General features: G+C 40.7%; 1 protein-coding gene across 3 annotated transcripts; it reads right to left on the bottom strand.

Moving 5' to 3' along the window:
- Window positions 1–22,845, bottom strand: SMARCA5 (SWI/SNF related, matrix associated, actin dependent regulator of chromatin, subfamily a, member 5). 3 transcript variants are annotated; one of them, XM_064711296.1, is made up of 24 exons: window positions 22,500–22,845; window positions 20,162–20,236; window positions 17,805–17,971; window positions 17,106–17,206; window positions 16,305–16,405; window positions 14,223–14,402; window positions 13,721–13,876; window positions 13,471–13,602; window positions 13,135–13,203; window positions 12,652–12,761; window positions 11,602–11,828; window positions 9,998–10,119; window positions 9,757–9,909; window positions 8,391–8,523; window positions 7,801–7,949; window positions 7,296–7,415; window positions 6,952–7,062; window positions 6,297–6,410; window positions 5,576–5,698; window positions 4,199–4,331; window positions 3,110–3,228; window positions 1,744–1,956; window positions 1,165–1,275; window positions 1–267 (listed from the first exon to the last, which is right to left on the bottom strand). In XM_064711296.1, exons 1-24 carry the CDS (start codon window positions 22,635–22,637, stop codon window positions 202–204), a joined length of 3,123 nt encoding a protein of 1,040 aa, XP_064567366.1. In that variant the 5' UTR covers window positions 22,638–22,845; the 3' UTR covers window positions 1–201. The 3 variants fall into 3 exon arrangements, with proteins under 3 accessions (XP_064567366.1, XP_064567367.1, XP_064567365.1); XM_064711297.1 differs by having other exon boundaries at window positions 7,801–7,945; window positions 8,387–8,523; XM_064711295.1 differs by lacking the exon at window positions 1,744–1,956 and having other exon boundaries at window positions 22,500–22,786.
- Window positions 22,846–23,840: the final 995 nt, after the last annotated feature.

The raw sequence follows: 23,840 nt of genomic DNA on the forward strand, positions 1-23,840 counted from the left end.
TTCAAGTGTTAATGGTAAAAAAAATTCAGCACAGCTGTTGCATTTAAAAAAGTGAAACTACAATTAAGTACTATGTTCTAGTTCAATAAACAGATGAACCCAATGTTCTTCCAAACAGTTAAGCATTATACAGTACATCTTATGAAGACCCGTAAATTAAAGAACTACTTCTTAAATTTAGAGATTAAAAAAATTCTGCATTCACAACTTTAGCTTCTTTTTTCTCCCACGCCCATCAGGAGTGCCATCCATTTTGCGCTTCTGTGCCTGCAAGATAAGATTTTGCAGTAAGTTGTTGCCATACAGAAAGGTTGTGAGCAAGCAATGTGTTTCAAAACAAAGCAGATGGAGAAGATTGACACCCTGGCAGCTTTAAAATATGATAAATTGCAAGTGTGGCATATAGTAAATATGCACATCTTTTCTGCTGTTTGTCATTCTCCACATCTGGAAGAGCATGATTTCACAGAGGTAGAAAGTGTATAAAAACAAGTAAGGATGGTATAAAACTTCCTATTATGAAAAGGTATTTCTAAATACCCATTTAAATACTCTGTGAACACGTCTAAGAAACTTAATATTCCATCACTATTAACCTTACTGATTTCTGCACATCTGTCAAGTAAGCTGTGCTTTTAAGTTTTTGCTTTGACAGCTCTAGGCAACAACCTGAACAAATGGAGGTAGGAAAATACATAAAGGTGATATTTTAATTACAAAACAGGCCTATTTGCATACTAGCAATACTTTGAATTTAGTCAGCAAAGAGCGCTGTGAAGCATTTGTGCTGTTTTCCCAAATCTAGCTCTACAGGCCCATTTGTAAATAGATCTGTGAATGATTTAGCAGATTCTATAAATCAAAATGCCAAATACATCCCTGATGTACTTACCAGGGTAAATCTATACAGTGTACCAACCCAGTGATCCAAAACATAACAAGTTTATCTGCTCCAAAGCATGTGAGCTATACTTAAGAACCTTTTTTCTTCTATTTGACATCCTCAACTGGACTAGCCGAACACTGACATGAACTTTAGGCAGCTTTTAACATTGCTCTCTAAGTTGCTGGTTTCAAATAACTTTAGATATCACTTGTCCTAGACACTTGGAAAAACACTGTTGTCAAGTGAGCTTTTTCACAGAAATGCCTTCTAAATCTTACTGAAGATGGTTTTGGTCCACGTTTCTTCTTTTCTGCCTTTTCCTTTTCTTCCAGTTCCATGTTTTCTCTTTCAATGAGTGTGATTAAAGTATTACACCTCCTTTGTAGCTCCTGCATTACACAACATATTCAATCAGTACCTTAGGCAGCCACTTAATGTAAAAATCCTCTTAGAATATTAAAAATGCTGGTGAGTAGGTAAGTATTTTGCTGGATCTTGCCAGAATAACAAAGAAACAATTAAATATTTCATGATACTTACTTCCTGGCAGGCTTCACAGAGATGGATTTGATTGCAGATGTTTGCTTTGCAAAATACATTTATATTTAACTCAAACTGGAAAAGTGTACCTTAGAATTTTGAACTTCTCCTCCCATTTGCCATGGCTACATTTGACACCCGTACAGTTGTCAGAAAGTTATAAAGAGGTAAAGCCTTGTTCCCATGCACCTACCTCAGTATTTCAGCAGCAATTTAATTAATTTAATTTAATATTGTGATAGGCATTCATGAACAAAAAAGAGCTATATATATATATATATATAGATATATATATATATATGTATATATATATATACCATTGCAGTTCTGGACTTGAGAAACCAGTCAAATCTGAATTGCGGCGAGTTTCGGATACATTGTCTTAATTCATCATAGACATTTTCTTTATCAAATCCTAGTTTGTGAAGCATACAGATTAGGAAGCGATCCTCCTCTTCGGTGTAATTCTTCCCTTTATTAGTACCATAGGATATTCTTAGTTGGTGGAAAGGGGCTTTATATCTCCCAATCTGAACAAAACAAATAAGACCACATAAAGCTAAGAAATAGGTCAGAATTAGCATGGAAGTCTTGTATAAAAGCATTAAATCACATGAAGACAGAAAACTAGATCTTTAAGGATCTCCCATGCTAAGTCTCCAAAAGAAAATGACTGTAGGTTCAGAACAGTGCATTTATCAAAGCTATCTAAACGGGCAAACTCTGGTTTAGACAACAGACAGCTTTGTAATCTTTTGACTAATGGCAGACTTTCACTACACCTAAAAACAGGCAAGACTGGTCAGGATTCAAATGGCAACGATCCTTTTTGACAAAAATCTTTAGGAACTGGTAAAGTCAGAGTAAGAGTAAAAAGGTACATGACAGTTAGCATGTGGTTTGGCTGCCTTCTGGCTTATTGAGTCTGACACTTCTTCCCTAGAAGACAACTAACTCAGCAAACCTGAAATAGGGAGAAAATTCCTACAAAGTGTCTTAATTAACTATAAATCTCTTCACTACCAAATACTACTTGGTGAAACACAAACAAGAACAAAAGCTTCCTCTGTTGGATCAGTCTTTTTTAAGTGCTCTCTAATCTCATGTTTCTAACTCCCTGTCTTCTGCTGTCTCTGTTTCTACTTAACTCCATTTCTCTCCACCTGTTTTCCTATGTTCCTCTCTCCATTGCTCTACCCATTTCTCTCCCCACCTACCTCTCTCCCCCTCTTCCTCTATTTCTCTCTCCATCTCTCTATCCCTCTCCATTTTTCTCTCCATCCCTCTATCTCCCCCATTTCTCCCCCTCTCCATCCCTCTCTCTCTGACTCCATCCCCCTCTCTCCATTTCTCTCTCTCTCTCTTAATTTCAGTTCCATGTGTCCAGAAGGAACTGTGCTCCTCCCCAAAGCCTGTACCATGTACAGGAGTACACAGCACTCTGAACTGCGTGCTGTAATACACAAGACTGTTACAAACACCAAGGTAGACCATAGCTAAGGGCGTCATCACAACACTTCCGTGGGATGGAAAAGCCACGGGAAGAAATTGCTGAGTGTTATGCAAAGAGGCCAATGTCATGCCCAAGATGTCTTCATACATAAGCAGCACTGGCCAGACAGGCCAGAGGCATCTCCCCTCACTGGCACCAGGAAAAAAAAGCAAGAAACTGAGCAAACCCACCTTTGTATCAAGAGCCTTTTTTATGCTGATTCGTCTCTGAATTCTGGCTTCTCCTCTTTCAATCTGAGCCATGATCTTCTCTATGTCTTGGAGTTCATTGCATCTTTCCCAGAACACAGCTAAGAAAAGAACAACTTCTTAGTATCTTATCATGCATTGTAAAAGTCAGAGGTTTAACCTTAAAAAAAGGATGTTAGCTGTTCCTTCCTTTTACCAGAGCTTACTGCTGTGTAACAACAGACATGGCTTGAGCTGGTAAGAAACCTTCCCTTCCAGCTACCATGTGCTGCAGTAGTACAAATGCTATTTTGAAGAGGGTAGATACTGCAATCTTCAGTTTAAGTGAGGTACAATACAGGCCAGTAAGACTTTTGTGTGTCAGTCTCCTCAAAGGAAAAAAGCTTCTTCAAATGAAAATGGATGTAACAGAACACAGTTTTATCAAGAGAAGCAAGAGGGCAACTGAGTGCCCGAAGACAAGCAAGTGCCTGGAAGACAATCAGGTGTTTAAATAAGGGGTTTTTGTAGAAGATTTTTTCACATTTTCAACTTGCTCTACACCTTTAGAAATGTAGTGCCAGGACTTTGCAGCTACACTACAGTGGAAAAAAAAACCTCTTCTAAAGAGAGGTTAAGTAGCCAAGTGGACTCAGGTTACCAGTGGTCACTGTAGGCTCAATTGTGATGTATTTACTGTGTTCTGCTCTCGAGGAGGAGGCAAAGGTTAACTTCTCTTTAATGAATACAAGGAAAAGGGAAATCTCTTCAGCTTAGCAGTGTTTCTCAGCATTTCCTTTTGTAAAAATTAACAAGAACTGAAGACAGTGCTACCCAGTTAGATTCAGGATATAGTGAAGTGGCTCAGGAGGAGTTTATGTGTGCATTTTAGTACAGCCTTAGATGTGCAGGTGGTAATGACGGTAAAAGACACATCAGCAGATCCAAAACACATCAATATAATTCCACCCCAAAAATCTTAAACAGCAGTGTAAGAAATTCTCAGCAGTAGGATGTTACCATGTTCTCAGGCAGTTCACACGAGCCAAGCAGAGTTAGATACTCTCAGAGCTGAGCACAGAATTAAGTTACCTGAATACTCAATGACTTCCTCTGGGGTTTTTCCTTCGACTTCTCGTGCTATATTTTCAATGTCATCACGGCCCCACTTCTCATTGGCTTTGATGAACTGGTTGAAATCTCTCTTATTCCAGTTAGTGAAGCCCTATACAGCAATCAAGAGGAAACATTGCACAGAGGTTCAGGATTTGTCCATCTCTGAATTTGATTCAACTGGTTTCTTGAAATTGCGTGTAACACTTCCATCATTCCACAGTGTTAAACCTTTTCTTTCTCTGCAGTTTAATTTAGTAGAACTCTTTTCATACTGCAGTCACTGTAGTCTCTCTATTTAAATACTGCAAAATGACTAGCACTAATTCTTTATTTACCTAGTAATTTCTGATAAGTTTTCAGCTGAAAAATTAACAGTCTCCTCCTCCTAATAGTCTCTCTGTGGGATTACTTTCTAAGAAAAAAAATTGCTCAAGTGAAAGCAGTGTAATGGCTTTTGTTTTTGTCAAAAAGGCCCCCCAAGTGCCTCACAGACAATTGCATCATTGCAGTGACCACTGCATGGTCACTTTCCCTCAGAAGGACTAAAGCCATCTTGTGATGGTGATTTTCAGCAGAGACACATGTAGCACTGCTGAAGTCATGAGCTAAAGTAGGTTCATTTCATATTACCAGTAGCTTTTACAAGTAGTGGGAAGAAGCAAGTTGTGCCAGCCATGTTGTGATTTAGCCACAGCTTACTGGACTGTACTGATGCCTGACCTCTGTGATTCTGGTGTCTCCACAGTGAGCTGTTCCAGCTCATTACTACGCAAGCAAGAAATCCTGTCCTGTAATTCCGATCCCCTGCCAAAATACAACGTGTAAATAAAATATCCAAATAAAGCATATCAAGCATTCACCTGTTTTAAATTATTTAAATATACAGGCTTCCTAATTATATACCTATTCAGCTCACACCCTTCTTTTAGCGAGGGGAACTATCCACTACCAGATGTAGTTTAGGAAAACTGACTGCTCAGACTCCGAGATTCACTTCCATATGGGTGTGACACTGAGGCAGAATATGTGCATTAAATAATGTGGAATGCAGCACACCCAACTCTGCAGCCATCCTGCAAGGTCTCATGGAAAGACATCACAGTCTATAGTCAATGCCAGACAAGGATTCAGGAGAATCCAAGCGCACTAACTTGGTGCACATTCCTCAAAGATATCCTATGACATAGGCCTCTGACAAACCTAATGCTAGAAACTCTTTTCAGTCTGAACCAAACTTTGCAGATCTGTTAACTACAGCACATGCCAATCAGTGACCAAGAAATGTTCCCATAATGCTGTGAAACACAAAACAAGCTTCAGCTGATTTCAGTCTCATTGAAGACCCAACAATACCTGGGTTAGAAGTTTCTCTTTTTCTTCTAGTTCTTCATCATTAAGAGGTTCAGCCTCATCAATCTTAAGCTGCTCTTCCTTTTGTGCTTGGGCTGCATTTGGGAGATCAGGATTACGAGGTACCTGAAAGATTTTGCACTTTGTAAAACTGAATTTTTCACAGATAATTACTAATTGTCACCTTTCTGTTAATATAACCTAATAGTTTCTATAGCTGAACATGAATTTACTTCATTTAAATTACTGTGAAAGGCTGGAAAAGTACATATTCTCCTACTGTTGCATTAAACTGTTCCATTGCAAGAATTTACAGAATAACACAGAAGGGACTGGACCTTAAAGATCATTTCTTTTCCAACCCCCACCTTCTGCTTAGATGAGGATGCTCAAAGGCTTGTCCAATGTGGCCTTGAACACTTCCAGGGAAGTGGAATGTGTGTCATCCACAGCTTCTCTGGGCAAATTGTGCCAGTGCCTCACCACACTCACAGTGAAGAATTTCCTTCCAATACCCAACCTAAACCTGCCCTCTGTCAGTTTAAAGTCACTCCCTTGTAAAAAGTCCCTTTTCAGCTTTCCTGTAAGCCCCCTCTAGGTACTGAAAGGCTGCAATCAGGTTGCTCCAGAGCCTTTGCTTCTCCAGAGTGAACAATCCCAACTCTCAGCCTTTCCTCTTAAGAGAGGTGCTCCATCCCTCTGGCCAAGGAAATTCTTCAGTTACCTTGTAACCAATTGTTTTCCTGTAGTAGAGAATCTCTTTTTCCAAGAGTTCAAACAGGCGAGGAGGAAAGAACTGGAAGTCCTGTACATTTGGCTGTTTTGGAGGCCGTGGAGCCTGAAACACAAAGTTTGCATTTGCTTCCTTTCACATCCAGAATCTGCTTTCTTTAAGAAGTGATTTAAGTTTATGAGCAAACAAAAAGCATTATTATTACAAAAATGCACTCTCTTAACTTGGGGGGAAAAAAGTCACACCAAGCAAGACACACCAACCATCACAAAGAATTCTAAAAGTAAAAGAGCAGTGAGAGAAGGAGAAGAGAGGTGTTTTGGGAGGAGGAGGTGGCTGGTGAAAAAGTCACACGTGTTTAAAGCATCAATCTTCCACAGGAAAATTTAGAGCTGCTTAAATAAGAACCAGAAAAATCTTGATCTTAGCCTCCCTAACATCTTACAAGTTTCATACTGTTCTTATTTTTTCTCACAGAAGTTTGTCTCAAGTCTTCTGGAAATTTTTTTCTAAATTTAAATAGTCTCTCCACTTCATAAAAGTGAACAGAGCAGTTTTTATGACATAAGACCTATTTGTTGCTTAGAGCTTTAGCCATTTACCATGCATATTTAAAAATTTTATTTCTTTTGATTACTCAACTCACCTTGGGTGCTTTTGGTTCACTGACTCGAAGAGCCTCTCTGAAGTAAGCATCCACAGCATAATTGGCTTTTCTTTCTCTTTTAGGTGGTTCAATCCACTCTGTAAATGCCAACTGTAAAAACAAACCCCATCACCCCCAAAACCAAAAATTAAGTCTTGCAAGACCATGAGACCAGCTACAAGTTTTATGTAAAATTAGATCTACATCTACTTCATTATAAGTGTTATAAGTGTTATTTAAACTACTTTCATAGATGACACTGTATTTTACCCAACACCTCTTAAATAAGTATGATTAAAACATGCAATTCAGTGCATTCCTCCAAAAGAAACTTAAAACATTACCTTCTGTTTTTCTCTGTAGTCTTCCCCTTCAAAATTATACACGCTAGATTCAGTATCCATAGTAAAATTCCTAAGGGAGCTTTCACCCATCTTTGAAAGTTTTTCGTTCATTTCCGCAGTCTTGGACAGGGGATACAGAAAAGAATAGTAGCCATTTGGATGGTACTTCATTATTTAACATCTCATTCCCAGATAGAACGGGAGCCATTTTGGAAGGCACGTCATTATTAAACACCTCATTCCAGAAAGGAGCCACTCTGAAAGGTACTTCATTTTAAAACATCCCATTGCCAGAAAGAAGAGGAGCCATTCTAGAAGGTACTTGACTATAAAACATCTTATGGACAACATCAGAAAAAACAAACACAACTGAGTAACACAAAAACCCTCTACAGCAAAAACCCCTTTTCTCTCCAGCTTGGAACCAAGTTATCATCCAGAGACTCACTATCTTGCCATCACATTTAGATCTACAGGTGAGCTTCCCCTTTTCAAACCTTCTCACCTTCTTTGCCCCTCTTTCCAAAATGTGATCAATATCTTCATCTGTAATCTCACTATCCTTTGAAGCAAACACGTGTGTTGCTCCATGTCTGATCATTTGCAGCATTTCATCCTTTCCAAGTTTATTCAGGTTTTGATCCACCAATCTTCCTAAAGATAAAAATGCTTGAGGATAGCAACTCACTAAAGAGTTTATGTTATGGAAGGAGCAATACAGGATGTTCTCCCCCTTATACACATACAAGCTACATATTACTGATTCCAAGCAAGTCAACTAAGGTTACCTTACTTTTCTCCACCTATTAGAAAAAGGAAAGGCATTCATTTAAACTTAAAGAAGAAACTGAGTGCTTTAAAAAGCCAAATCTGACTATATCCCACTAGGCAGGTAAGCAAAAAGTTAGTGAGGAAATGCCTACTCCTACAGTAAAACAAATTTTCAAGTAGATGAGGCATTTGCACACTCCCTTCAGAGCTCAGCTGAGGCAAAAGCAACATTCCCACTGGTTCTTACTGGCTGATTCCACCATGATTTACAATGGGAGAAGAAGGGAATTTCACCCTAGATACAAAGTGCCGTCATGTACTTGCCTTGCTGGATGACGATGGAATCCAGGCGCAGCTTCATTTCTGCCCGCTCCACTATCCTCTCCTCCACGGTATTGTCTGTGATGAACCTGAACACCCGCACAGTCTTGGTCTGCCCAATTCTGTGCGCTCGATCCTGCCCAAAACAGTGACAAAACATTTAGCACTTGCCTTCCAGCATGGCTACATAACTGGGTTTAAGATTTTCATTATTTCCAGCACACGAATTTACAAAAGAGAACAGCACAGGTCACTTCAATGTTTACAGCTATCCATGGCTACCCAAGATATTACATTTTTATCTACATTGCAAGTTTGGGTTTTTTTTTTCAATAACATTGACAGTGAGTCTGTCTCTATGTGTCATAGCTTAAAAAAAGCAGGATTTACAGCAGGGGTTTTTCATTAAATCACACAGACGAGAAGACTTGGATGCTTCTGAGCTCAAGAAACCTTCTGTAGAATCAAAGCATGAAGAAATCACCTCTCTGCTGACCAAAGCTGCCTTTCTCAAAATCCTTCAGTAGTGCCATGAATAGTTCAAGAAAAATACAATACCCTGCCTCTCCTGACTAGTGAAACATGAACCACTGGAAGAATCAGTATTCTCAACATACACCTGTAGTGGTAGCTGGTACTGCCTCATTTGAGCTATTAGACACCAGTTCCATCGTTCTTTTGAAGTGATTTTTGCTAGAGTACTTGAGACCCACAGGTTAACTGAAATAATTAAAGACATTTCCAAGACTTGTCTCTGAAAAGCCTCATTTGTCAAAAAAACCCCAAAAACAAAAAACCAAAAATCCACTGGCGGTTTTTAGATAGCTTTGCTTTCTTAGGTGCTCACTAATGTCCTTGACATGTATCCAGGATGGAGATGCATCCACATCGACTTCAAAAAACCCCTAAGGATAGTCGCTAAAATGAGATCCTTTCATTACCATCACCATAAAAGCAGTTTTTGAAAAGTTAAATTCAACTTTTCTTTATCTTATTTTCAAGATCGCAGGAAAAACTGTGAAAACATATTCACCTCCACTCCCCACAATAGTAAAGCTTTAGAGCTTCATAGTTTTGGGATTAACAACCTAGATTTAATTCATTTTTACTTACTCAAGTAGGCTATTTGCATTAAACAATACTAAGAGGTGTAGCATACACCCAGCATTTCCCACTGCATAAAACACTGTATAATCCAAATGTGACCAAGGACACAGTGGAAGCTGCACTTGAACTGAAAATTAGTCTTACAAATCCTGCTCCTGTGCTAAAATGGGAAAATACCAATTTATTATGGAAGTCCACATTTCTAGCAAAGTTCTGTGAGAAAAAGAAAAAAAAAAAACATAATTTCCATCTGACATCTTACCATAGCCTGGAGATCTACTTGTGGATTCCAGTCTGAATCATAGAGAATTACAACATCAGCAGTAGCCAGATTGATTCCAAGACCTCCTGCTCGTGTACTCAACATGAACACAAATTTTGAGCTGTCAGGATCATTGAATGCATTAATTGAAGCCTAAATAAATGAAAAGAATGTATCAGTTAAACAAAATGTTTTACAAGCAGTATTTTTACATAAATACAATCCTTAAAGCTGTAAATACCTGTCGCTCATTGTGAGGAGTTTGTCCATCCAGTCTGCAATATTCATAATTTCTCCACATACAGTAATCTTCCAAAATATCTAGAACTCTTGTCATCTGACTGAAGATTAGAACTCTTGAGCCTGTTTGGGTAAAAAGGTTTCTTATGCTTCCACCAAAACATAAGATTAAACAAACTCTCCAAGTCTGCACTACCAGAAAAGGAAGGAGGGCAATTCCATGTACGAAGAAGAAAATTTGTTTGAATTTCAGACCCAAACTACAGTGCAGGGCTGCAGCTGCTGCTGCCACAGCACATTCATGCCATAGGACACTTTTGTCTTTCCCTGATATGTTACTGTCTAATTAATGGCTGGCTTCTCCTTTTCATTTTGTGTTGTACTCCTTAAGAAAAGTTCCCAGACATGGCAGAGTAAGATGGTAACACAAATATAAAAACATCATCAAGTATAAATAATAAAATTTTGAAGTATTTGTTTGTTTTGGATTTAAGATCTCTAGAAATAAAGTGAATTCTTCTTAAGTTTGTTCTTGTCCGTTTACTTACCTGCCAAGAACAACTTAAAAAAAAGTAAATGTTCAGTACTTTATGCATATACACCCAACCATTTTCAGTCTACTGGAGAAATTTAAGTAAAACACAGGATATAACAAAGTTTCTACTTCCTTATGGTCCTTTGGACTCGAGGGTTAAGTCTTGAGTCCGAACTCAAGAACTGAACTCTCTTGTTTAGGATACGAATTTGATTTGAGACCAGTCCAGTATTAACTACAACACCTCATCAATAAACCTGATATCAGGAAGAAACCAAGATGAAAAAAGCACAGTAACCACTGAATTGTTTGGTTTTTAGTCTTGAGTTATACAGCCACAGCTGCCTGGATGATACCTAGATACAAAGTACAGTTTACTTCTGTACTACAGAAGGTTGAGGTTGAGATGTGGTTTGGTTTTTCTGTAAAGTGTCCCCACTCACAAACCTACCTTCAACTTCTTTAGCAAGGTTACTACTGTAAGCATACTCAAAAAATAGTGAGTTAAAAATTTATTCCAGTGTCAAAACTCTATTGCAAGTGAATTTTACAGTAATCCATTTCAAAGCTAACTTTTCCATTTCAAAATAACTTTCTAAACAACTCAAGGGTTCCCCTATGTCTGAGTGTTTATAGAATACACAGAAAAAACTCAGGTACTGTTCAAAATCACATCCAGCAAGAAAGACCAACATTTCACACAGGATTTGACTTGAACTATGTATGAGGACTCTGAATCTGAAATGGTCCTTCATGGTAAATCAAAGGTGTGGCTAAAATACTACAAAATTATATTTCAGATAGCTAATAAGACTATGAAAGAAAATCTAAAGCCCCAATCAAATGATATTTTTATGGTGTGAACTTAGCTGGGATGAAAAAATAGGAAAAAAAAAAAAAAGAAATCAAAACACTTCAGCACAAAAAGCCATTATGGACTACTGATCCAAGCTGGTATCATACTAGAAACCCACAATAATCCTGGCTAAAGTCTGCTGGGTTTTGCTCAGAATACACAAAAACATTACTGAACCAAAAAACTCTCAAAACCCTAGAAAGGAGACACATACCTTGTTCTTTCAACTTAGGTAGCAATTTGTCCAGAACTACCATTTTGCCACTGTTGGTGACCAAATGCATGTCTGTTGTATAAGGTGGGCCAGGCTCTGCTCCATCAAAGAGGTAAGGGTGATTGCAGCATTTCCGCAGCTGCATCAGGATGTTCAGCAGTCTCATCTTGTCCAGCTTCCCAGCTGAGTTCAGGATATCTATATCCTTCATCAGGATTCGGGTGTACCTACAGCAAGGAAAGAAAAACCCTTCTGTTCACTCTAAAATGAAGTCTAAAATGAAGCTGGGGGATGATTTACAAGCTGCATCTTTTGCTGGTGCAGGGGGAGGAGGAGGAAAGGTTTGAATATGTGTAAGCCAGGAAAAGCCTGTGGGAGACAGAACCTGGCCTCAGCATCATGGCAGCCATGGGACATGGTTTGGGTGTCATTCTTTCGCCTCTGGGCAAGTCAGAAATGTAGCACAGACTCACAGAATCGATTGGGTTGGAAGAGAACTCTGAGATCATCAGTTCCAACTTTAGGCTAAACACCACCATCCACTGGGTGCCACGTCCAGCTGTTTCCTAAATACCTCCAGAGATGGTGAATCCATCACCTGTCTGAGCAGTCTATTCCAATGCTTGACAACCCTTTCCTTTATGAGATTCCTCCTGATGTTTGACCTGAACCTCCCTTGGTGTAGTTTGATGCCATTTCTTCTTGCTCTGTTGCCTGGGAGAAGAGGCTGATGACCCCCTCGGCTGCACTCTCCCATCCAGGAGTTGTGCAGAGCAAAAAGGTTCCTCCTGAACCTCCTTTCCTTCAAGCAAGAAGTTAAGCAACTTCTCCTAAGTCTTTAGGCTACAAATACTGTCTTAAAGCTCACTCTACCCTTCATTTAATCAGGTAAATCTCCCTGACATGCATGGTTCTGTCACAGCAGTGTCAGAAAGAAACAGGTAAAAATACCAGAGAGAATAAATTGAGTTCTACACAACCTTCAAGTCACAGACAGCACATTCCTTCTGAGCCTTAACCACAGCCCAGTCAAGCACATGCATTAATTACCATTCTCGCTGCATTTTGCTGAGGCCCACATAAATTTTAACTTCCTTCTTTGGAGGCAAGCTTTTCTCCACATCAGCCTTGATGCGACGCAGAAGGAATGGTCGTAGCACCTGGAAGAGGTTCATCATTAAATGCATTTTGGAAACTGAAACACTTATCAGGTCAATGGACGAATCAAAGAGCAGATATTCTTTATCACAGATACATGATCTAGTGTTAGACAATCTGAAAAAAAATAGCAACCTATATGGAGAAATTATTTGCTATACGTGGGATATACATGTGCTTCATTTGAGAGACTTAAAGATTAGGTCAAAATCTTTGACCTAATGGTTCTGTGTCCTTTGACTTCATTTTGCTTGACTGAAAATTTGTGGAGTAATCTCTCTCATCCTCATAGTCTATCATAAGAAGCATTAGAAGAACTGCCTGGGATTTAACTTAGGTAAACGTAACCCTTGTATAAAAGCCAAAAGGACTCACCATATGAAGGCGCTCCACCAGTTTTTGATCCCCTAGACAGTTGTTGGTATCAAACCACGAATCAAAATCCTGTATCAACAAAATAATTGGTTTAGAAGAGGCTTCCTTTCAAGGTACAATAGCATCACGATGGTGAACAAATACAACTCTCATATGGCCAGGAAGTAAAAGAACAAATTACCTTATTTGGCCTATTTTATGAAAAGCTTTGTAACAAACATTTTTAACTCAATCTATCACTTATCAGTAACTGACACCACTAACTATACATATCCAGTCTACTTTCAAATTGGAAAAACCAGCAAAATTAATTTGATTCAGAAACAAAAGACTTACTTCAGCTGAGTTAAAGACATCTGGCAAAAGGAAGTTGAGAAGTGCCCAGAGCTCATGTAAATTGTTCTGAAGTGGAGTTCCAGTTAACAGCAGCCGGTTGGTAGTCTTGAATTCCCTTACAATTTCTGATAACTGAATGGCATTGAGACATCACCAAATATTAAACATATATATATATAAACATTACTAGTCTCTACACCACCACCTAAATAACCCACACAGATCTCTTTCTTAGAGTAAAATAAATTACCTTTGATTTTTCATTTTTAATCCTGTGGGCCTCATCTATAACAAGGTATCTCCAGTTGAACTTTTTGAATACTGACTTCTCTTTGATAAGCATTTCATACGACGTTACACAGACATCCCATTCTCCAGGCAGCAACACATCTCTCACAAAGGCAGCCTAGGTAACAAGGTGACAGCTGGTTACTGAGGCTTTGTCAAATTTAAAGCAAAAAGAACAGAGCAGCCCTGTTACAAGTTTCCTATTTTAAGTCTCATGAAGGCAGTGTTTTGTCTTCATAAAAGGAGACCACAAATCTTTGAACAAGAAATTATGAACATAAAGTGATGAAGCATTATCTGGGCAACACACATATGAATTGTAAGCTGGTTATACTCCAAGTAGGCAGCATTGTAGGTCTTAAAGCACTACAAATGCAAGTAATGTCCCTCCCCAGGAAGCAAAGGGGAAGGACTGCTGGATTTACACAGGAACACACAGGAAAAGCTGCCATATCCAAACTTACTCGCTGGTCTTTGTCACCAATCAAACAAACTGCTCGAAGTGTTGGTACCCATCTCTTGAATTCATTCATCCAGTTCTGCAGAGTGGACTTAGGAACTAACACCATGTGAGGTCCAGGAATGTTTCTGTAGTGTTTCATATAGCCAAGAAGAGAAATTGTTTGCAGTGTCTTCCCAAGACCCTGGAAGACACATTAATGTGTTAGAAAAAAGAAAACATCTCAGAAAACACCTTTGAAAATGAAAACCCAAGAGTGAGCTCTGAGCTCAGCATGGAAGGCACTGAAACATGAATGAGGGAGCTACAAAAATCATATCAAAACACTGGTTAGGAAAAGCTTGCCGGGTTTCCCCCATTTCATAATAACAAAGTAGCAAGAGTATCACTCTGAAACCCTGGATTATGAAGTTAGAATTTTGCCTTACCTTTCAAGTAAGACAACTTGTTAAAAGTACAAGGAAACATTATTTCCTAAAACTTTATTTTGTAGACTATGGCGTACTCAGGTTATTTAGAGGTCAAACTTTAAAAATTTGACTTAGGTATTCTCTTAAACTTGACATAAAAGTGAATAAATTAGGAACCCTTAGGAATTTTTTTTTAATTTATTCAGTTACTGAGGCATTAATATTAATAACTTTGTCACCATAATATTATAGATTGTCATATATGCTGTCATATTTTGTATAGATTATGTTATTAATGCTTCACAATCGTAAATATGTTCTAATTAATTTTTAAAGTGTAAAAAACTGCATATCTCAAAGAAGAAAACAAATACTGAAAGTCTGGTATAACATGGTATCTTCAACATATAATTTTTACTAAAACAAAACTGAGGAAAAACTGAAAAAATCAGATAATTCCTATACTTTAAGTAATTCAAAAATATGATTCAAATGCATGGGAATTAAAAACCCCAAACGCCATCAGCACAAGTAATTTCTGTTTCTAAAATTCGAGTCTCTGTCTTCAAAAAAACCAAAATCCACCAGGTACAAGAAGTGGAAAAGTGTTCATAGGCTGTGTCAGATGTGTTAATAACTTTAAAAAAATTAATACCGAAGACAAAACAAAAAAAAATTAATAATAATATTTAATATCTTTAACACAAAATGGATATTGGAATACCACAAATCCAAGGACTCACAAAGCCTCCGAGGTGTTTTTGTTAAAACCCTCTCCATTTAGCCAAAAAAAAAATCTATTCATAAGTATGTATGTTTAAAAAGACCTCGATGTATTTAAAAGTGAACCATGTTACTAAACAGTAATTTAAACTCTTTTGTTTCTAACTTATCTTTTAGTTTCATTACACAGAAATTACAAGATACAGGAAATGCAATAGACTGAAATGTTAGAGTTATGTCTCTTCTTTTCTACTCCTTATGAAAAAGAGATACATCTCAAATTATTAAGGGGACAAAAACACCTGCCTTTGAAACTACTACAACAACTTCTTCATTCATCCCTTATATTTTGGGGAAAAAGAATAAAAAATACACAGCTGGCCAGTGCCAACTGAAATGCCCATGGTCATGATGTATGAGAAATTTTAACACAGCTGCCTAGGTACATCTATCTTTGCACAATTTTTTCAAGAAAATTCCCACTGCTGTAGCTGTTCTGTGGACATCAGTCCATAGAGGACACTCATATCCTAATATCTACACATGGCTCTAACAACAGGAAGTGTTTCCACATTTGATGCTCTTTTCATATCTGACACTCTCCTCACAAGGGCAGCTGAAGAATACCATAACAAAACACCTGCAATTTAGACAGAAAACAAAGGACATGTCATTCTGTGGAACAAGTCCCCTCCACCAACCTGATGTTCCTAAAGGCTGATGGATTCCCTTCCCATATTTCTGAAACCTGCCTGCATGATTTATTTAAATTAAAATACCTTTGACACTCTCAAAATTATTGATTTTAAACACAGTAGAAAAATAAAACTGGCAAACTATATATTGCATTTTGTGTTATTAAAACTCCCATATATATACACACACTGATGGACTAAAATGGCATTGTACTGCCTGTGTTCTGGAGTGATCCTAAACACAGGCCCTGTGCATACCATTTCATCTGCCAGGATGCCATTGATGCCATTTTCATACAGAGAAATGAGCCAGTTCAGGCCTCGGATCTGGTAATCACGCAGTTTTCCCCATTTCACATCTAAAAGACATCAAAGAATAGATTCAAAGATACACAAAAACTTCGGAAAGAACTTTACCACCTGTTGGCTGCCAACTGACAGTGATTACCAAAAATACAGAACAAATTCAAGTAATAAATTCAAGTAATAAATTCAAGGACAATGCAGAGTGGAGACAGCAAGATATTAATTTTGTTTCTGCAAGTTGCTGCAACAGCTTTGTTTTCTGCAAGGACCCAAAGCACACAGAAATTCTAAATCCATCATCACTGTCAAAATGAGAACACAGTCAAACATTAAAACAACAGAATACTGAATACCATTAAATAAATTGGAAGCTGTTAGGTCCTTTATATCAGAATATAGATTACATATGTAAAAATAATCAGATGACAAACTTAAAAACTCTTTCTTATTAACTGAAACACAGCAACTGGATTGCTAAGGGACAAGACTCACTGGATCATCTTTCTTATTAACTGAAACACAGCAACTGGATTGCTAAGGGACAAGACTCACTGGATCATCTTTCTGGACCACAACGAAAATAAGCAGTTCCTCAATCATACATTTTGTACCATTAGCTCAGTGCTCAGTTCCTCCCTCTCCTGTCCCCCCAAATTATTTCACTATCCTTGGAGAGTATGCAAATCAAGTTCATTTTTAACATTTTGAAGAAAAAGAACAGGGGCAAAAAAAAAAAAAAGGAAGGAAACACACATGATGGAGATTCTTCAAATCGAGTGCAGACATTTGTTGTCTTGGAGCTTTCTGTTAACAGCTCCTCATCCTCTTCCTGCTCTGTTCTACGGTGTCGATAGCTGGAAAAGTCCAAGAATGCAGTAAGTTTCTGGACAAATTTAAAAGACATCAAGTTGCTGCAAAATTAAATCTAATGTAAACTAATGTATATATTGCAATACAGAATGCAAACACTCAAAGAAATTGCTAGCAACATTCTTCCCTAGAATTCATGTTCAGCAGGCTCAAATATCAGCCCAAAGTGACTGGACAGGGATCACTACTGGCCTTTAACTACAAGACAGGGAACAACACTGCATTTAAGGTCTGCTGCACCTGCCAAACACTGCAGCCACACAAGCTGCAATGAAGGCAATCCAAATTTCTAGACTTACAATTTTCAAGCTGCCTGCAAGGTGTTGCATAGCGATGTTCTCCATGAGCTCTTACAATTTAGAGCCATGACTGCCTTACTTTTCTGGCCCTGCTTTTCTTCATGTTGGAAAGCAGCAACACAAATCTCTTGTAACTCCTTGAATTCTTAAGCAATCATGAATTTACAGATGGGCAGTTGAAAATAAAAGGCACACACACAGACACAGGACAAAAGCTTAGCAAGTTCAACTTCCACTTTTAAAGTACAATAAAATCTTATTTATAGTACGTGTCATCACTCACTCGCCAGCTGACAGTAAATTCTGTTTCTCATCCTTCTTTATTCGTGGACGTCCAGGTTTCATTTTTAAAGGTGAAGTTGGAGTTTTCTGAGCAGCAGGCTGAATGAAATGAGCAAAGAGCTCAGTCTGCTTCAACAGATACTCAAATCTGTTTGCTCTGTCTGTTTGCTGGTGACAAAGGAAAATTAAATGGAACAGGTGAGACATTCCAGTATGTATTAATTCAAAAGAAAAACAAACAAATACTTTTTCAATATAGATTCACATTCCTTTATACACATCACTACAACACCAAAGAAGAGATGAGTAACATCAATGTACCTGCTGCTGACAGATTCAATACTCTTTTGTGGGGACAAGGCTCATCTTTGCTACGCAGCAAGATCCAAGCTGTGAGACAGACCTGTGGCCAAACTGACTTTGGCACAAAGATTGCCCAAGCCTCACTAGATAAAGCCAGACTCCCTTAAACAACTTTATTCAATCAAAAGTGATAGTCCCACTCCCCAGAAATTTTCCCCCACACATCACACACAGGATTCTTCACTGTACTAATTAATTTCTAACCAAACTGGCAACAACTGCTCCCTACTGGGCTGATGACCTGCCTGCTCAGCAAGATACAGCGCCTCCCTGTGCTTGCTGTCAGATAAGCAACAGGGCTGGCATCAAAGGGGACAGTGAGGACAGGACAGATCATGGCCACAAGCCAGAACATGTTTCAGCAGCAGAGACCTTAGATATGCTCAGCCTAACTCATCAGGCTGCCCCTTTGATAGGAGTTGCTGTTTCTGCTGTGCAAGAAAAATGACAGCAGACAATATTAGTATCTGAAAGGTTCAGCTTCGTTGAGACAGGTTCCGTTTGGAATCAACACACCCTGCCAATGCTACACCAAAACTCTGAACAGACAAACAAGCCAAAACCAGCTTCAAGGCAAACAGTAACCACTCTGACACTCTGCCACAGCATAACCTGGTATTTAGCAATTTGCAGCACAGCTATAGGAAGTCAGTTTTCTTAGTAAAAAGGAACATATGTTCCAGGCTTCTCCAAGAGCAATGGCAGCTCTGTGAGTGTTTTCCTTCTTAGTGTGAGCAGATCCTGCACTATGGAAAAGACAGGAAGACAAAATATTAGAGTATAAAGAGACCACAAAAGAGACCTCCATGTACCACAGAGGACTCAGACTCACTCTAAGGTTGTTTTAAGCTTGAATGACACAGCTACAATCCACATCCACTGTACTGAAGTTTTCCTGTCTATTCTTCATAGGTTTTGTTTCTTTACTTTGTAAGATTCTGAGGTTTAAACTAGGTAAGATCTCACTACCATCCAAATTGCTGACCCTTTTTCTTTTTTTTTTTTTACTGGCTGTACAAAACAGAAGTAGAAGAGATGCAGACTGCATTGCAGAAGGTTCCTCATTCTAAAACTTAAGTAAGGAATCTTCTGCAAGTTTTGGCCCTGCACACACATGCCCACACTTTCTTTCACTGCACCAGAGGAAGTTCGTTCAAGGGACTAACAGACATTATCTATGTCTCTAAGACAGCACACAGAAAAAATCAGGCTGTACTCTGCAACCCTGAGCTATCCTTACACCAACAGAGACACCCTTCCCATTTTCTTTATCAATGCATCTCTAAAACACAACTGCCCTTGTTAATGTGTCTGTCTAGAAATTAAGGAGACAATTCCAAGTTCACTTCCTTCAGTGTGCCACAAAGTAGCACAAAGAAATATGCAGAAGATGATGGGGATATTTTCAGTGGAAAGAATAAATAACACAGGAAGCAGCAAATTTTAAAAATCAGTTTCACTTTCCTATGAAGAAATTTCACATGGAGTCACAAATTACAAACAGGAAAAAGGCAAACAGGGAGGAACCGAGAAAGAAACTGCAATGAGATGGTCAAGAATGGGCAACTCCATCTCTTCCATTATAAAAATGATGAAAAAATAAAACCCAATGAAAATAACAAATTTTCTCCTTTCTAACCCGTGAAGCATTGAATCAGCAGCCATCTTCAAAAACCTGAAGACTCTAAAGCTTCACAAAGAGATTCCTAGAGAATCTTTCCATTTCTGGCTGAGAAGCTGAATGCTCAACTCTTTATAATCCCCCTTGCCTACAGGATGAACTGCTCTACAGGTAACTTTAAAATGCTGGAAAGGAGAATGGTCCCAGGAGTGCTTTTCTGCATATCTTTTGTTTCAAGTTACTTAAATATTTTTTTAAGACCTAGACAAATCTTTATAAAATCCATTTAAGATATTTCAAACAATATTATTTTGCTTTTTTTTAATAAGTGCATAAGTACTGAACAGCTATACACAGTCCCAAATATTACATACCATTTTCTCTTCATATGTAGGATCAGTTTCCTGGATTTCTTTTTGCTTTGCCAAAGATGCATCATCAAAAGACTCCTGAGATGAAAAAGAATTAAGAAGAAATATTTCTGGAAAAGGGAATCTAAAGGAGAACAAACTTGTTTCACATTGTATCAAAGCAGCAAAAGCTGGCTGCGGCACCTGGTGGTGGATAGGCAGTAGTCAGCTCTCTGTTATTTCCTACACAATTACCTGGAGATGGATCCAAGATCCCTGCCACGGGGTGAGGGACAGAGCTGGGTCTCTAATCTGATTTAGCTCCATCATTAAGGCATCACATCAATGTGAATGAGGGAGGCAGCTGTGGTCCAGGAGATCAGCATGCCGCTGCCAGGGTGCTGAGCCAACCCCCCTGACGCTGCCTCTGAGGTGCACTGTCAAAGTACCAGCTCCAGGCCTGAAGTGAGGGTAATTTCCAGGTTTTTGCCAGACTACCCCAATCCCTCATCTCTCTGTACTAAAGGAACAAAACTAAACAAGAATCCACACTGCACTTTTGTCCTGAAAGCTGAGGAGGAGTTTAGGAAACTGTATTTTTCTCCTATGTAGGTTAATAAATTAAATAATGTTTATTACCCATGGTACTACTAACAACAGTACAACCAACTGGGAGAGGGCAGTCCTCCCTCATTTCCTCCCTGCCAAATCCTTAACATACTGCCTTCAATTACCAATTCTTTTGGATCAAGGCTTTTTTATCCTTGTCTCTTCTGCCATTAGGTTAACACTTTCCACATCATCTCCCATATGCATTTTCACCTTCTGTTGTTAAAACTAAAAGCAGTGAGATGATCCTTCCCCATAAACAATGCTAAGGTAACATATTACAAAATAACTCTTGAAAGGGTGAGAAAATGAAACAAACAAGATGTTTTAAAGTGTTTATTAACCGTCTGTTTATCTGAGCCAAGTAAGAATGGGGCTAAATTCAATCTTTACTGGCAAATACAGAACAAAGGAACAGGAAAAGCAAGAAACAGATGAAACAAAGGCTGGCAAGAAACAGGATGTTTGTCAGTGGGTAGTTCCTCTGGCAGGTAAAGCATGTGGAAACAGAAAAATCCTAACACAAATGTTTCACTAGTCAAAATATAAAGAATTGAGCATAAGAAGTTATGGCTAAAGCTCTTCTGGAGTCACAACCAAATCCTCTTATCCCTCACCGGACTGAGGAGGACCGTTGGAACTTCTGTTCCAATGCCCCTTTCTCCCCCAATGCCGAACCTGGAAAGCACAGCAGCGCGCCCATCCGAGCCCATCATCTGCTGCACATGACAAAACCTTGCAATTTAGCTGGAGACCAGGGAAAGGCAGGCCTTCAAATGCTCACGGCTCCAAGGCATTCCAACCCAAACTTCACTGGATGCCAGGAAATCCCTTCCCAAGGTAAAAGAGGAATGGACTTGGCAGCACAGCGAGCCCTCGCACACAAGCGCCTCCAGAGCACGCGTTTCTCAGCCTGCATACGCTAAACTCCAGCCTGGAACTGGCCCATTTCTACAGGCTCGAGCAAGATTTATTTCCCACAGTACTTTGGCTACTTGTTCATCCGAAAAACATGGCATTTGCAAATTTATTTAGAACAAGTAGGTTGAACAGCCCAGCGTGACTCAGGGTACAAAACACCCAGCGCTGAAAGCAGGACCGACCAGTTTCCTGCTATCATTAAAGAAACAACGCTGCGATAGAATTAGCATCTCCAGGCAATCACTTCCAACCCCTTGAAATTTCTGGAATATATGCACCTATTGCCAAAACAACCCTCCCACAACCCTCACACCGTCTTCCTCCCCCTCAAAAGAAAAAAAAAATAGAAAAAAGTTTTAAAGCACTTCAGCAGACAAGCATCCCTCACGCTTTTAGCCGCCGGGCTAGCTCGCCGCTGGAGCAGGAAGTGCAAAGGCTGGCCAGGGTCTCGGGGAGGCAGGGGCAGACAGAAAGCCTGGGCTGCGCGGGGGGTCCCGCCGCCCGGTTCGGAACACAAGTAAGCGGCGTGACCCGGCCGCAGGGCTCCCGTCCCCGTGTCCCAGCGGAGAGACGAGCGCGGCTCTCAGGCGCCCTGCGCGGCAGGGAGGGGGCGCGGAGGGTCGGGACACCCCCAGACACCCGCACCCCGCCGGGCCGTGCTCCCGCCGACAGGGAGGGCACAAGGGAGGGCGGCGGGACAGGAGCGCGGCCCGGCTTTGCCAGGTGCGGCCCCGCGGCCGCTCCTCCATTGTCTCCCGCGGCCCCACGCGGCCGGGGTATCCCACCTGCCGCCGGGGGAGCGGGGGGACCCCGCCGTGCCAAGCCGACTCACCTCCATCTTGATGTCGCCCCCGGCCAGGCCGGCGGCGCAGGGCGGCCCCGTCCCCGCGGCCTCGCTGGTGTTGGCGCCCGGTGGCAGCGGCGGCGCAGGCGGCTCGTTCGGCTGCGGCGGCGGCTGCCCGGCGGACATGATCCCAGCCGTGAGGAAACGGCGCTCCGCCGAGGCTCGGGCTGGTGGCGTCCGGCGGGCTGCACGCTGCGGGCAGGCGCGGGCGAACACTGGATCCCGGCAGAGGAGGAGGAAGAAGCGGCGGCCTGTGGTTCCTGGAGCGCGGCCGGCGGACGGAGCGAGACCCGGCCCGGCCCGTCCCGGCGGGAGCCGCCAAGCAGCGCACAAGCCGCGCCGCGAGCCCGCGCTCGCGAGACTTCCTCCCCCCGCGCGGCGGGGACGGCGGGGAGCGAGCAGCGCGCAGTGCACGCCGCCGCTGGTGGGGGCGCTGCGGGGCTCGTCCGGTGCGTGCGCTGCCGGGAGCTCCGGGGGCGGAGCGCGCTGGGATCGGCCGGGATCCCACCGAGACTGCGGCGCCTCTGGGGCCGGGCACGGAGCGCTCCAGGATCGGCCGGGATCCCACCGAGACTGCGGCGCCTCTGGGGGCGGGCACGGAACGGAATTCGTCTCTTGTAACTGCGGAGTCCTCGCCACCCTGCGATTTAGGGCTGGACAAACAACATCAGGTCAAATGTGGGCAGGCATGAGGTTTCATACCCTGCGTAAGATCACGGCATATTCCGAGTTGGAAGGGACCCGCAAGGATCATCGATCCAGCTCCTGGCCCTGCACAGGACATGCCCAGGAGTCAACCCCTGTGCCTGTCAGCATTGTCCAAACGCTTCCTGAGCTCGGTACTGTGACCTCTTTCCTGGGGAGCCTGTTCGTGCAGGCCCAGCCTCCCTATGGGGGAAGGATTTTTCCTGAATCCAACCTGTGAAAAATGCATATTATATAATTGGCTTTTCGCAAATATTAAAATGAATATTATATGTGTTATGTTAGAACAACATAACATTAAAATAGAAACGATGTGATGTAAGATATTTTTCTAACTAGCTCAAGGAATGGATGAGATAATCAAGAAATACTTCGCACAGAAATAACAGTAACAAGACGCTAAAATCCCAAAGAGAATTATTGCCTCCTTATCGGGAAGGACCAGGCTTCTACCTCCTTTCACACTGCATGGAGCCAAACCGTGATTTACAAGATGAAGGGGGGGGGGGTTTGAAATAAACAGAAATTGTTCAAAAGGATGTTTGCATCATGTATGAGATATAGGAATATGCAACAGGCTCTTGCTTTTAAGGGTTAATCCTTTATTAGCGGACATGCTTTTAT

Source organism: Zonotrichia leucophrys, chromosome 4, assembly GCF_028769735.1.
Source record: "Zonotrichia leucophrys gambelii isolate GWCS_2022_RI chromosome 4, RI_Zleu_2.0, whole genome shotgun sequence".
Classification (NCBI taxonomy): domain Eukaryota; kingdom Metazoa; phylum Chordata; class Aves; order Passeriformes; family Passerellidae; genus Zonotrichia; species Zonotrichia leucophrys.